The sequence below is a fragment of the Macrotis lagotis genome, chromosome 1 (assembly GCF_037893015.1).
Source record: "Macrotis lagotis isolate mMagLag1 chromosome 1, bilby.v1.9.chrom.fasta, whole genome shotgun sequence".
Classification (NCBI taxonomy): Eukaryota; Metazoa; Chordata; class Mammalia; order Peramelemorphia; family Peramelidae; genus Macrotis; species Macrotis lagotis.
Genome location: NC_133658.1, coordinates 118,251,043 through 118,265,285, shown reverse-complemented (window position 1 = coordinate 118,265,285; position 14,243 = coordinate 118,251,043). Strand labels below are relative to the sequence as shown.

Genomic DNA, 14,243 nt, shown 5'->3' with positions numbered 1-14,243 from the left:
GTCATAAGTAATCATTAAGCACCAGTATTGAATAGAATTAAGAGTTCTTTGTCATCCAAGGTTTTGAGATATAATAGCCTGTAGTGTTGTAGGGGAATCTTTCTTGCTTATTATATACCTGGTATCCCAGCTTTGCCATATTTCTCTTTAGTAAGTTCTAGCCCATTGTGAAATCAGCTGTCCTAGGCTGGTACTAGAACAGAACTATTGGAGGATATAATATGCAGCTGACCTGAATTCCAACTATCCTGGGCACTAAATTTTACTTAGTTGTTATTCGCAGCAAATGAATAGGTTCCTGTAAATCTAAGAAAAGGAACCTGATTTTTACATTTTCATACAACTGGCTATAGGTGGCCAGGTAGGTAACATCTGTATGTTTGACCTCTTTCTCTTAGTACCTAAAGTACTGCAGATGTCTTTGCTAACTTTGAAATTCTGTTATCTATAGTCTTTAACTGTTTCTTTAATTTAGGCTTAGAGATAAGTTCTAAGGAGTTACCTGAGGCACACTAATTTAGGATCCACCTACCTTTTTCTTCTTTGGCTCCTGTTGACTGAGAATGTGATGAGTGAATTGTTAGTGGATGGAATTTAAATGGCCTATTTTACTCTTCTTCTTCTTCTTCTTTTTTTTTTTTTTTTGCAAGGTAAATGGGGTTAAGTGGCTTGCCCAAGGCCACACAGCTAGGTAATTATTAAGTGTCTGAGGCTGGATTTGAACTCAGGTACTCCTGACTTCAGGGCCTGTGCTGCACCACTTAGCCACCCCTCCCCTATCTTATTCTTTACCCTCATTTCCTTGATTAATTTTCCCTAGACTGTGCCTTTTTCTTGAATCAGTCATTTAACTTTTCTTATTTGAATATGAGATTTTGTATTTAATGTTATATCTCTTAATGTTATGATCCTGTGACAGTTTGGTACTCAGTTATTCCCTGATAAATGGATTGTGTAATTAAATTCCTATTTACATTTTTTTGATCTTTTTATCAGGTAGAAATTTCCTTTAAACTTTCCAAATACATTATAACAATTTCACAAAATCCATCTAAATTTCTTAATCACTTATTAAAGCATAAAATACTTACAGTTTGGAAAAGCAAAAGGGTGAGTGTGAGGGTGGAATGAGTGTTCTGTCCTCTTTCCCACACAGATATTGAATGTAACTTTTTTTCATTTAGTTAGAATTGATGATATTTTGATCACTTAATAATTTTCATCTGACTTTTACAGATTAGAAATACAAAATTAAGGGTAGGCATTTAGCATTATATTGTAGTAAAAATAGCAAAGTCATGTTTTAGAGCCTGTTAGACGATCTTTTTTCTTAAGCATTAGCATTGTGCAAAGCACAATATAATATAATGTGAAATTCGTAGTTGATGTGTTTAAGAATCAGGAAAAAAGATTAACTCATTCATAGCAAAATGGATATATTGTACATTGAGAAATCTATAGATTTAAATTGTTGTATTCCATTATTATATTTCTGCTGTAGTGGGAAATTATCTTAATTTAAAGAAATTCCACTATCTTAGCTTAATGTTCTTAATGTTTGTTTTGCTATCTTGTTTCTTTTTAACTTATCACTCATCACAAACTTTTGGAATGTGTACCTTTTATAAAATTATTATTATTATTTACTTCGGTTACAAATCTGACTTTTTTGGTGATTCTCCCCCCCCCCCCCACTTCCCCTAACATTTCTTGCATGGCATATAAAAGTTATTTACATTTGTTCATAACTTTTAGGGCTCTAGTTTTATGGTAAGTATATAGAATTTTTCTTTTGAAATATTTTAAAGATTGAAGTAGAAAGGTGTTTAATCTACATATCTACCTTGTGGGTTTCATTTTATCTTTTTTAATTATTTCAGATATTTATGCAAACTTTCTGATCAGGACTTAAGACAGAGTGCTGCTAGAAACATGGCTGATTTAATGTGGAGCACAGTGAAAGAACCATTGGATACAGCCTTATGCTTTGATAAAGAAAGCCTTGATCTTGCATTTAAATACTTTATGTCACCCACATTAACTATGAGGTTGGCTGGACTAAGTCAGATAACAGTAAGTTGCTTATGTTTTGTAGATATTTATTTGTGGTAAATTTTGGGTTGCCTTGGTTAGAAATGATTGAAATTTACTCAATTCTTTATTATCTTTATCTTTTAAAATTATTTATTGTAATTTATTTTATCTCTATTATTTGCTATATTTTATTGACTGAAACACAAGTAAAAGAAACTTTGAGTACATCCAGTTGACCTATAGAAATATTATATCTAAATCATTATAGATCTGATTGACCTAATTCCATTATACATTTTTTTGCCTAGATAATTCCCAGTATAAGATATGTGATAGAGTAATACTCATGAATATTTAGAATTTTTTCCTTTGAAAATTTTCTCATTTCTTATTTCGACTTCTTTTATATGATAAATTCCTTTTTAAAACATTGAATTGGTGATATTTTCAGAGAGGTTTTCAAATCACACTGATTCAACATCTTTTGGTTTTGAATTTTCTTAATATATGTTTTTGGCAACAGTTCTGAATTTATCTTTGAAATAAGTTATTGATAAACTAAGAATGATAAAAAATTGAAAATTTTATTTAACTTTGATTTTTAGTATTTGTATTGGCTTCTCAGATTTTCCCAATATAATCAATGAAATTGTAGTGCTGAAGTGGTACAGTTACAAATGGTTGCACCTGTTTTATTTTATTTTATTTTTGGTTTTTGCAAGGCAGTGGGGTTACGTGATCTGCCCAAGGCCACATAATTCTGTGATTATTAAATATCTGAGGCCCTAACCATTGCACCTAACCTAGCTGCCCCCCTCCCCCATTTTATTTTTAATGATATTGTTATCTTATTTTCCCAAATGTTAACATTGCTTAATTTCTTATCATGGTTAACATAATAGTGGTAGGAAGACATTTTGAGGTTGCATTTTTGAAGTGATGTTTCTTTTTCTAATTACAGAATCAGCTTCACACCTTCAATGATGTGTGCAATAACGAATCTTTAGTATCAGACACAGAAACGTAAGTAACAATATTATTTAGAGTAGTTCTGCACAGGTGCATTGTAGATAGAGTCAAGACTACTAATATGGTCTTTTATGGTTCTGGATTTTTCAGTGATGACAAATATGAACTGCCTATTGTAAATGTTTTGTTTTTAGGCTTCATGGCATATTTAAAAAGAGAAGTCCTTTAAAGCAATTAATGTTTTTAAAACAGTATTTTTATTTTCCCCCAATTACATATCAAAATATTTTTAACGTTTTTTTAAGTTTTGAGTTCAAAATCTGTCTCTTTTTCCCTCCTCTTCTCCCAGAGATGGTACTTAATCCAATATAGGTTATACATGTTCAATCATGTAAAATTTCCATGTAGTCATTTTGTACAAGAAGACTTGAACAAGGAAGAAGAAAATAGTATATTTCAGTTTGTGTTCAGACAATATTAGATCTTTCTCTGGAGTTGGATAGCTTTTTTTATTCCTATTCCTTTGGGATTATCTTGAATCCTCTTGTTGTTAAGAATAGCCAAGTCATTCACAGGCTTAATTATGCTACTGTGGTGTGCATTGTTTTCCTGATTCTGTTCACTTCACTTTGTAATATTTCATGTAAGTCTTTCCAGGTTTTTCTGATATCATCTTGCTTGTCATTTCTTATAGCACAATAATATTCCATGAAAATCTTATACCTCAACTTGTCTGATCTAATCTCCAATTGATGGACATCCCAATTTCCAATTCTTAGTCACTGTAAGAAGAGCTGCTCTCTAAATAGTTTTATAAAAATATGTTCTCTTCCCTCCCCCTTCCCCCCTTACATTCCCTTTAAAAAAAAGTCTTTGGGATACAGACCTAGCAGTGGTAGTGTTGGATCATAGGCTATGCCTAATTTTTTTAGCCCTTTGGAAATAATTTCAAATTACTTTCCAGAATGGTGGAATCAGTTCATAAACTCAATGAACAAAATGCATTAGGGTCCTAGTTTCCTCATATCTCCTCCAACATTTAATTATTTTCCTTTTTTGTCATGTTAACTTACTTGATAGAAGTGTACCTCAGAGTTGTTAATTTGCTATTTCTCTCATCAGTAAGGTGATAGACAGCTTTGATTTCTTTGATGAAAACTGCCTGTTTATATCCTTTGCCTATCAAATTTGGGAGTAGCTTGTATTTTTTTTTAATTAAAGATTTTATTTATTTTGAGCTTTACAATTTCTTCCCCAATCTCCCCCCCCCCCCCGAAAACAATTTGTCAGTCTCTACATTGTTTCCATGCTGTACATTGATCCAAATTGAATGTGATGAGAGAGAAATCATATTCTTAAGAAAGAAACATAAAGGAGCAGCTAGGTGGTGCAGTGGATAAAGCACTGGCCCTGAAGTCAGGAGTACTTGGGTTCAAATCAGACCTCAGACACTTAATAATTAACCTAGCTGTGTGGCCTTGGGCAAATCACTGAACCCCATTTACCTTGCAAAAACCTTAAAAAAAAAAACAAAGTATAAGAGATAAAAAGATCAGACAATAAGATATCAGGGTTTTTTTTCCCCTAAATTAAAGGGAACAGTCCTTGAACTTTGTTCAAATTCCATGGTTCTTTTTCTGAATACAGATAGTATTCTTCATTGCAGAGAGCCCCAAATTGTCCCTGATTGTTGCACTGATGAAATGAGCATGTCCCTCAAGGTTGATCATCGCCCCCATGTTGCTGTTAGTTGTGTACAATGTTTTTCTGGTTCTGCTCATCTCACTCAGTAGCTTGTATTCTTATAAATGATTCAGTTCTCTCTATATATTTGATAAATGTGGCCTGTATGAAAGATACTTTTATTAAATGTTTCCCCTAGTTTTCTGCAAAGCAGTTGATATTTAAAACAGCTTTAATTCACATATGTTCTTATTGGCTTTAAAAAGTAGAAAAACGGGGGGCTATGTGGTGCAGTGGATAGAGCATCAGCCCTGAAGTCAGGAGTACCTGAGTTCCCCAGCCTCAGACATTTAATAATTACCTAGCTGTCTAGCCCTGGGCAAGCCACTTAACCCCATTTGCCTTGTAAAAAAAAAAAGTAGAAAAACATTGGAGAAAGAAATTTTAAGTTTGCAGTGTTAATATCTCTTCCCCCCCCCTTTTTTTTACAAGATGCTTTTATTAGCTGTATTGGTTCTGTCTAAAGCCTTGGAAATAATTTATTAAAAGTTAGTTTCCTAGAAAAGTTTCCTAGTTTCCTAGAACCAGCTTTTGCTGGTTTGTGCTTTTGCCTTATGTCCAAGCTGCTATTAAAATCCATATATAAGTATATAGACCATTCTCTTTTTTTCTTTTCCCATATTAATTCAGCTGTTGGTGTAGTATTTCAAACATTCAGTCCCATAACAAATTTTTCCTGAAATAGCAAGGGATGATACTTTTAAGTTCTGTTTCTTTATGTCTAAAATAGGGACCTGATTCTCATTGTTTGAGTAATGAACAATTAAATAATAATTAGAATGATAAAAAAAACTTAACTCTTAAAGGATTATAAATATAATAATGTCTTATATATGTATTAAACCAATCCAGACAGTGTGCAGGAAGGGAGAATTATGTAATACATACTTTGTTATAGATAAATATTTAAAAAGAATAAAAGAACATATTGTGGTTCGATAAAGTTGTCATGTTTTGAGACACAGGTTTTAGGATGAAAATCGAAAGGAGATTTATTTGAGATTATTTGTATCAGCATAGCAGGGAATTATAAAGGCTTGTCCCTTCAACTGCCCAAGTATTCTTAAAGTACTAGCATGATCATGCCACTTCCTTTCTTAATAAACTCTTAATTCCCTGATTTATAGGAATGTATACAAACCACCTTTTTTCCTTTTTTGTTTTTTGCAAGGCAAATGGGGTTAAGTGGCTTGCTCAAGGCCACACAGCTAGGTAATTAATAAGTGTCTGAGGTTGGATTTGAATTCAGGTCGTCCTGACTCCAGGACTAGTCCTCTATCTACTATGCTACCTAGCTGCCCCTAGAAACTACATTTTGAAATTTTTGAAACCTTTTACTTCCTAACCACAACCATATCTATATTGCTTCCTTTCAACACTCTACCTGAATTGACCTTGCTATTTCTTACATACACATATTCTCTCTCATCTCTGCACCCTTTTGTTTTGTCTGTTTTCTTGATATAATGCACTCCTGACATGTTTTAGAATCCCTGTCTTCTTTTAAAGTTTAGCATGTTAATGCATGAAGCCTTTCCCTAATCCCTTTTTATGTTACTTTATACTTATTATATGAGATTACTTTATATTTCCTTTATATATATTTCCCATTCATTTATATGAATATGTTGTTTCCCTTATTGGATCATAAGATCTTTGAGAGAAGGGCCTGTTTGTTCACATTTTTTACTTTGTAACAGAACCCAGTATAATATCTGGCATATGCATATTTAACAAATGTTGGTTGACTGATTATCTACTACCTTGAATTGAGAGAGTAGTGTATTGGGAGAAGATACTATAGATATTTATTTACTGAACATTTGTATCGGAGATTTTCTGTGCATGGAAGGATGCAGAAACTTTGCAAATTAAGTTAGAACCAATATGCAGTATATTTTTATTTTAAAATGTGAGTAAAGAGGTTACCTTTTCTAGGGAGGGAGGTGGCAGAAAGAAACATATAATTGAAACTTAGTAAACATTCTTATAGTATATTTGTCATAACACATATTTGATATACTTAAAATTTAGTGTCACAGTTAAAACCATTTATGTAAAATTTTGTTAAAAGATACATTTTTTAATAACTAGACTCATTTACAAATGTGAGGGTATTTTGTTTCATATATTTGGCTTTAAAACTTCTAGTAATCTCCTTATTATCACTTTTTAATTTGCAACTATATAAATTTCTTTCCCTTTTCTCCCCTCTATCTTCAAGTCAATGATTAAAGAACCTTTATGTTGTTTTATTTCTTAAATTTAAATCAGTATTAGTAGATATAGGGGCAGTAGATAGAGCTTAGAATCAGGAAGACTCCTAAATTTATAAGGAAATAGACTCAGATTCTCACTAGCTATGTGATCCTGGGCAGTCATTTAACCCTGTTTACACCTCAGTTTCCTCATCTGTAAAATGAGCTGGAGAAAGAAATGGTAAATCACTCCAGTATCTTTGCCAAGGAAATTCCCAATGGGATTATAGAGATTTGAAATGGCATTGAATGAGATATAGCAATTAGAATGTTTGACTAGGATTGCCTCATATACATGGTGTGTGACCTCAAACAAGTTGGTTTCCCAGCCTGTTTTCCCTCAATTGTTAATAATAGTGACTTTGTTATAGTATCATTGTGAGGATCCAATAGTAATAATAACTTAACATTTATAATAGTACTTAAATCTGTAAGGCGCGCGTGCACACACACACACACACACACACATACACATATTTATAAAATTTCATTTGAATCCTTTTTCAAAAATTTTATTTCAGGCAGTGGGATTAAATGATTTGCCCAAGGTCACACAACTAGGCAATTATGTGTCTGAGACTGGGTTTGAACTCAGGTTCTCGTGACTCCATGGCAGGTGCTCTATTCACTAATGCCACCCAGATGCCCTTCATTTGATTCTTATATATGAAAGAGATGCTATTACTATCCCCCTGTTACAAGGAGAGAGGCTGAGTTCATGTAATGTAAATGTTTTATCCAGGGCTTTCTATTGGTAATTACCCAAAGTCTAATTTTGCTAAAAGATTTGGATAATACTTTTTCTTTGGCAAGGCAATGGGGCTAAGTGACTTGCCTAAGGTCACAGAGCTAGGTAATTTTTTTAGTGTCTGAGACTGAATTTGAACTTGGATTTTCCTGACTCTAGGGCCGGTGCTCTAACCACTGCGCCACCTAGTTGCCCTGAATAATATTTCTTGTAGAATTTCTAAGCACTTTAGAAAGAATTGATGTTAAATTTTGAAAGAATAAAATATCCAAATAAAATTAAAAAGATTATTTTCTAGGGTATTTAAATATAAATTTGATTTTATTGCTTTATAGCAAAGGGTAATATAAGTCTACAGTGTGGTATCATTTTAATGACTTTATTATGATAGTGTATATTTCTGAGTTTTTTTAATTTGAAATGTTATGTAGGTCAAATTTTATAGAGCAAAATTAAGTCTTCCAAAATATTTTACCATCACCACTAATCAATCATTGCATTGTGGCATGCCTGAAATTATATTTAGACTGCAGAACCTGCTTTGTATTTCCTTTTTGTGGTTTTAAATTTTGTTTTATTGTTTAGACCTGCCGTAATTTCTTTATTTCTGCTAACTTCTGTGCCTTGCTAATTTTATATGGATTATAGGATTCCCCTCTTATACACATTTTTAAAGTCTTTTAATTGATCATTCTTAATGTGACTTAATTACATTAAAGACTGAATTCATCTCCAGACAGTTCAGTTCAGATGGGTTTTTTTTTTGCCATACTGTATACAATTTATGCTTCTATATTTGTCATTGGATTTCAAGATCATATTAAAAATTGAGTAAAAAATATGAACTATTCAAGACATGTCACATATAAATACTCAGTTTTTTCTAGAGTAATGCACTTATAGATATTTTTGCAAATTTTTCTCAGCCATTTCTTATATCTTTTATCCTGTGTAGTTAAATGACTTAGAATGACTGCAATTAGAAAATTTGGTTTTATGTTTCACTTACCTCTCAGTAGTTTATTCATTTGTTTTATAAGTTGTGGCATTTTTTGTTTTTTTCTGAAAAGTATTTTAGGTACTTTTAAAGAATAGGAAAGAATATATGCATATTGTTTTGTTTAGAAAGAGAATCCAATGTTTCAAATTGAGATGAAATATAGAAGAAATAAGTCTTTCATTCCATTCTTTTTTTTAGGGTTTTTTTTTTTTTTTTTTTTTGTCAAGCAAATGGGGTTAAGTGGCTTGCCCAAGGCCACACAGCTAGGTAATTATTAAGTGTCTGGTCAAATTTGAACTCAGGTACTCCTGATTCCAGGGCCCGTGCTGTATCCATTGCGCCACCTAGCCACCCACTTTCATTCCATTGTTGGGGTAATAATATAGCATCATTTCCCTTTTCTCATTTAAATAACTTTTGAGGATTGGAGAGTCTTCCTATGCTAAGGAAATAAAACATGACTATGGATAAAATACATGTTGTCTCAAAAAAGTTGCTACTAAAATTGTTACTTGGAAAGTTCTTTTTCTTAGTCATGGCTGGTGTTTCATGTTAAACTATAAAGGAAATTAAAAAGACTTTGAAGTAGAATGTAATTGATAGAGGTAGGTAGAGGATATGAACAATTATTGAATTAATGTGGAATTAACCATGGGACTTTTACAATTTAGCTGTTTCCTATTTCTAGCTAGTTCAAGTCCATTTGATAATTTTAGTAGTATTATACATATCAGCTGATAGTTACACTTTTTCTAGTTTTACACTTACAACTTTTCCCAAAAGTTTTTCTGTAAAATTTTAACTTGTTCATCTTTTTATAATTGGCCTCAGTTAATAAGCCTTTATTTTCTTAATATTGTATAGATTTTCATTTACATATCTTCTAGATTCATTGCCAGTTTTATATATTAGGATTGGTATTGTGTAAGTATTCTGCCCATAGTGACTTCAGGACACCCAGTCAGTCTCAGCTTTTTCCTTGATATCCTTATACTTGATGTGTCTTGCCTGGAGAAGATCATATTTGTAAATTTCAAATTTATTCTCTGGACTGGTTTTAAGGACTCTAGAATAGTATCTTTTTTCCCTGGGTCATGTAAAGAATTTTATATTTAAATAAGTTTAAATAAAATGTTGATGTTTTTGGAGAAAGTTTCAGTGGGATGAACTTTAGCTACTAGATTTGTGCTATGTACACCAAGTGATTATTAATATGATCTTTTGTGGGATTTTGATTCAAAAGTAATACTAAATTCTGTTCAGGAGTAAGAATGGTTCTTTCTATTTGGAAAGAACTATAACATATTTAAACTGTTCATTGAATGTTGCTCAAAGTTATTTTTTGGTATGAAATGTACTAACATTTTCATTGCTATTGGTTTTATTTATTTCTTAAATGTGACTTAAACTTTGAAAATAGATCTGAGACTATGGCTTTGTGATAATGAGTAAAGGCAATGTAAACATTATAATTCTTTTGAGTGTTTCATTCAAGGTCCATCAAATAGTTTGTATATACTTTTCATTGCTTATCCAATATATTTTTTCACAATTGATATTTTATTTTTCCAATTAGAAGTTATGGAAGTTTTTCCTTTTTTGGAGGGGAGGTGTGGGTTTTGCAGGGTTAAATGACTTGCCCAAGGTCACATAGCTAGGTAATTATAAGTGTCTGAGGCCAGATTTGAAGTGACTCCAGGGCTGGTGCTCTATCCACTACGCCACTGAGCTGCCCTGAAAGTTTTTCAGCATTCATCCACATGAATATGTATATTTATAAGTTAAATAATTTCCTTTCACCCTCCCTCCCATGGCTTACAGCCTGGTGAACATTGTACCTTATACATTTGTGTTTGACATGTTTACAGATTAGTCATATTCTGTATGAGGAATTAGAACTAAGGAAAAAGAAAGAAGAACCTTGAGAATAGCAAAGAAAAGTATAAGAAAATTTTTAAAAAGTGAATGTTAGTATTCATCAGATTCTATATTTTTATTGTTCTGTCTTGTTGTATTTTTCTTCCTCTGAATGTGTATAGCATTGTCCATAATAGGTCTCCTAGGGTTGTCCCAGGTCTCTGAACTGCTGAGAGGAGCTGCATCCATCAAGGTTGATCAACTCATAATGTTGTTAATGTGTATAATGTTCTCTTGGTTCTGCTCCATTTGCTTAATAGCAGTTCCTGTATGTAATTCATTCCATGCTTCTCTAGAGCCTGACCTTTCCTGGTTTGTTATAGAATAGTAGTGCTCTATAACTTTTGTATACCAAAACTTGTTTAGCCATTCCCTAATTGATGGGTATTCCCTCAATTTTTAATTTCTTTTCCACTAAAAAAGAGCTGCTTTGAATATTTTGATACATATGAAACTTTGCCCATTTTTTATGATGTCTTCTGGATGTAGGTATGTATTGGTCTTCCTGGGTCAAAGAATATGATCAGTTTTATTGCTCTTTAGGCATAGTTCCATGTTGGTCTCTATAATGGATGGAATTCACAATTCTATCCACAGTGTATTAAGGTCCCAATCCTTCCAAAGTCTTTCCAACATTGATCAATCTGATAGATGTGAAGTGTGGTAGCTCATATAACTGCTTTAATGTGGATTTCTCTTAATCAGTAGTGATTTGGAGCATTTTTTCATATGATTTATATATATATATATATATATATATATATATATATATATATATATGTTTTTTTGCTTTTAAATTGCCTGTTCACATCCTTTGGTCATTTTACCAGTTGTTGTAACCTTATAAATTTGATTCAATTATTTATATATTTTAGAAATGAGACCTTTATTAGAACCCCTAGCTGTGAAAATTGCCAATCAGATTTTAATATCTAATCTACTCTACAGGAAACTGGGGGGGGGGGGAGAAGGATAAAAAAGGGAAGAAGAGATAGATAAAAGGGCAGATGAAGGTATTAATAAATGTTGAAAGTTAAAATTTAAAAGAAAAGTTAAAGGAAAAAGGGAGCGAAGCATTGGAGAGGAGGAGTAAGAGGAAAGGAAAGAGAAACATACAAACCTGGAAAGATAACGTGAAGGGAGAAATACTTAGTAATCTTAACTGTAAATAGGAATCCCATAAAACAGAAACAGATAACAGAATGGATTAAAAACCAGAAATCTATATTCTGTTGTTTACAATGTATTTTTTCATAAGAATTTATAAAGTTTTTTTTTTTTTTTTTTTTTTTTTTTTTGCAAGGCAGTGGGGTTAAGTGGCTTGCCCAAGGCCACATAGCTAGGTAGTAACTATCTGAGGCCAGATTTGAACTCAGGTGCTCCTGACTCTAGGGCCGGTGCTTCATCTACTTCGCCACCTAGCTGTCCCTATGAATTTATAAGGTTTTTAAAAAATTAATTCAATCTATAAATCTTTCATGTAAAAAAAAGCATTTAAATATTTAATTGACTTGTATTTGGTGAAGTTACAAGCATTGTTTTTGGGTACTAACTATGTAATGCCTTTTTTTTCTTATTTTAAAATTTTACTTTAAGTATTACTATAATAGTCTTGTTTTAAGAGTAAACATAATTCCCCCCTTCCTTCACAAAAATGGAAAACCTCACAAAAATAAAGTGAGAGAAAAAGAAAATAAAAATTGTGCTTCTCTCTGTGTTGAGATACCATCAGCGCTGTCTCTGGGATTTGTCGCATTCTTTATCATAGTTCATCAGAGAAGTTGGCTCAATATTTTTTTCCCACAGTTGCTATTGCTAATTGTATTTTCCTTCATCCATTCCTCCCCGCTTCCATTTATCCATTTCTCTCTTTCTCCTTTCACTTCATCCCTCCTTGAAAGTGTGCTGTGCAATATGACCCGAAAGGACAATGTTCAGTGTTGGAAGGGATGTGGGAAATCTGGGATACCAGTACATTATTGGTGGAGCTGTGAATTCATCCAAATTTTCTGGAGAGTAATCTGGAATTATGCCAAAAAGGCAATAAAAATGTGCATACCTTTTGATTGAGCAATACTACTGTTTGGTCTTTACCTTGAAGAGATCATGAAAAAGTGTCAAAACATCACTTGTACAAAAATATTCATAGCAACCCTATTTGTGGTGGTGAAGATTTGGAAATCAAGTGAATGTCCATCATTTGGGGAATTGATTCCCTTTCAATTATGGAACACTATTGTCCTATTAGAAACCAAGAGGAATGTGGTTTCAGAGAAGTTTGGAAAGACTTGCATGAACTGATGTTGAGCAAGGTGAGCAGAACAAAAACAATATTGTACAACAGCAACATGGGGGTTGTTGATCAACCTTAATGGATTTGCTCATTCCATCCATGCAATAATCAGGGATAATTTTAGAGTACCTGTGACAGAGAATACTATGTGTATCTAGTGAAAGAACTGTGGAATTTAAACAAACACCAAAGTTTATTACCTTCAATTTTTTTAAAAGTGTCTTATGTACTACATGTTATCTCTAATATTTTAGTTTTTCCTGGAGGATATGATTTCTCTCTCAACACATTCAATTTTAATCAATGTACAGCATAGAAAAATGTAAAGATTATCAGATTGCCTTCTGTATGGGGATGGGAGAGCGAGATGAGAGTGGGAAGAAAATTATTAAATTTAAAACCTTACAAAAAATGATAGGTAGAAACTACTATTGTATGTAATTGAACAATAAATAAAATATTAATTTTTAAAAGTGTGATATAGGGGCAATTAAGTGGCAGACAGAGCACTTGTCCTGTAGCTAGGAGGACTGAAGCCCAAATCCTGCCCCTGACTCCCACCATCCACCCATCTGGGTGAACCTGAGCAGGCCACCGAACCCCACCAACTTGCAAAAATAAAAAAAAATGTTTTGTATCCAGCTACCTAATCCCAGGATCTTCCCTCTCCTCTATTACCTACAATATTCTCCCCTCCCTTACTCCCATTCCCATCCTCTCCTTTTTCCTTTTATACCGTGTTGAGTGGGTTTGCTGTTTCCTCTCTGAGCCAATTCCTTTGAGAATGAAGGCTCACTCATTCCCCTTCACCTTTCTCCCTTCCATTCCATTGCAAATGCTTTTTCTTGCCTTTTTTACTGGAAAAATCTTAGCCCATTCTACTTCTCATTTCCCATTCTGCCCCCTTCTCACCCATTGACTCTGTATAATATATTGTACCTTTATTGACTCTCTTCTGTGCCTTGTCTATCTATGCTTCTTCTAATTCAATATGAACGTTTGAAATCCCCTATTTCACTGAACCATCCATCTTTTCTCCTGGAAGATGTTCAATTTTGCTGGGTAGTTGATTTTTGGTTGAAATCCAAGCTCTTTTGTTTTCTGGCATATCATATTTCTAGACCCATGAACCCTTAATGTGGATGCTGCTAAGTGCTGTGTAATCCTTGAAGGCAGCACCACTATTTTTGAATTTTTTCTTTCTGACTGCTTGCAATATTAACTATGACTTGGGAATTCTGGAATTTGGCTATAATCTTCCTGGGAGTTTATTGTTTTGGG

The 14,243-nt window shown here is 32.9% G+C and overlaps 1 protein-coding gene across 1 annotated transcript in view; it reads left to right on the top strand.

The window, feature by feature from the left end:
• Positions 1–14,243, top strand: part of USP34 (ubiquitin specific peptidase 34) — a 398,976-nt gene that overhangs the window by 107,759 nt on the left and 276,974 nt on the right. The window contains exons 7-8 of the mRNA XM_074206840.1: positions 1,881–2,073; positions 2,996–3,057. Of these exons, the coding sequence (XP_074062941.1) occupies positions 1,881–2,073; positions 2,996–3,057 (255 nt within the window). The remainder of the gene's footprint in view (positions 1–1,880; positions 2,074–2,995; positions 3,058–14,243) is intronic.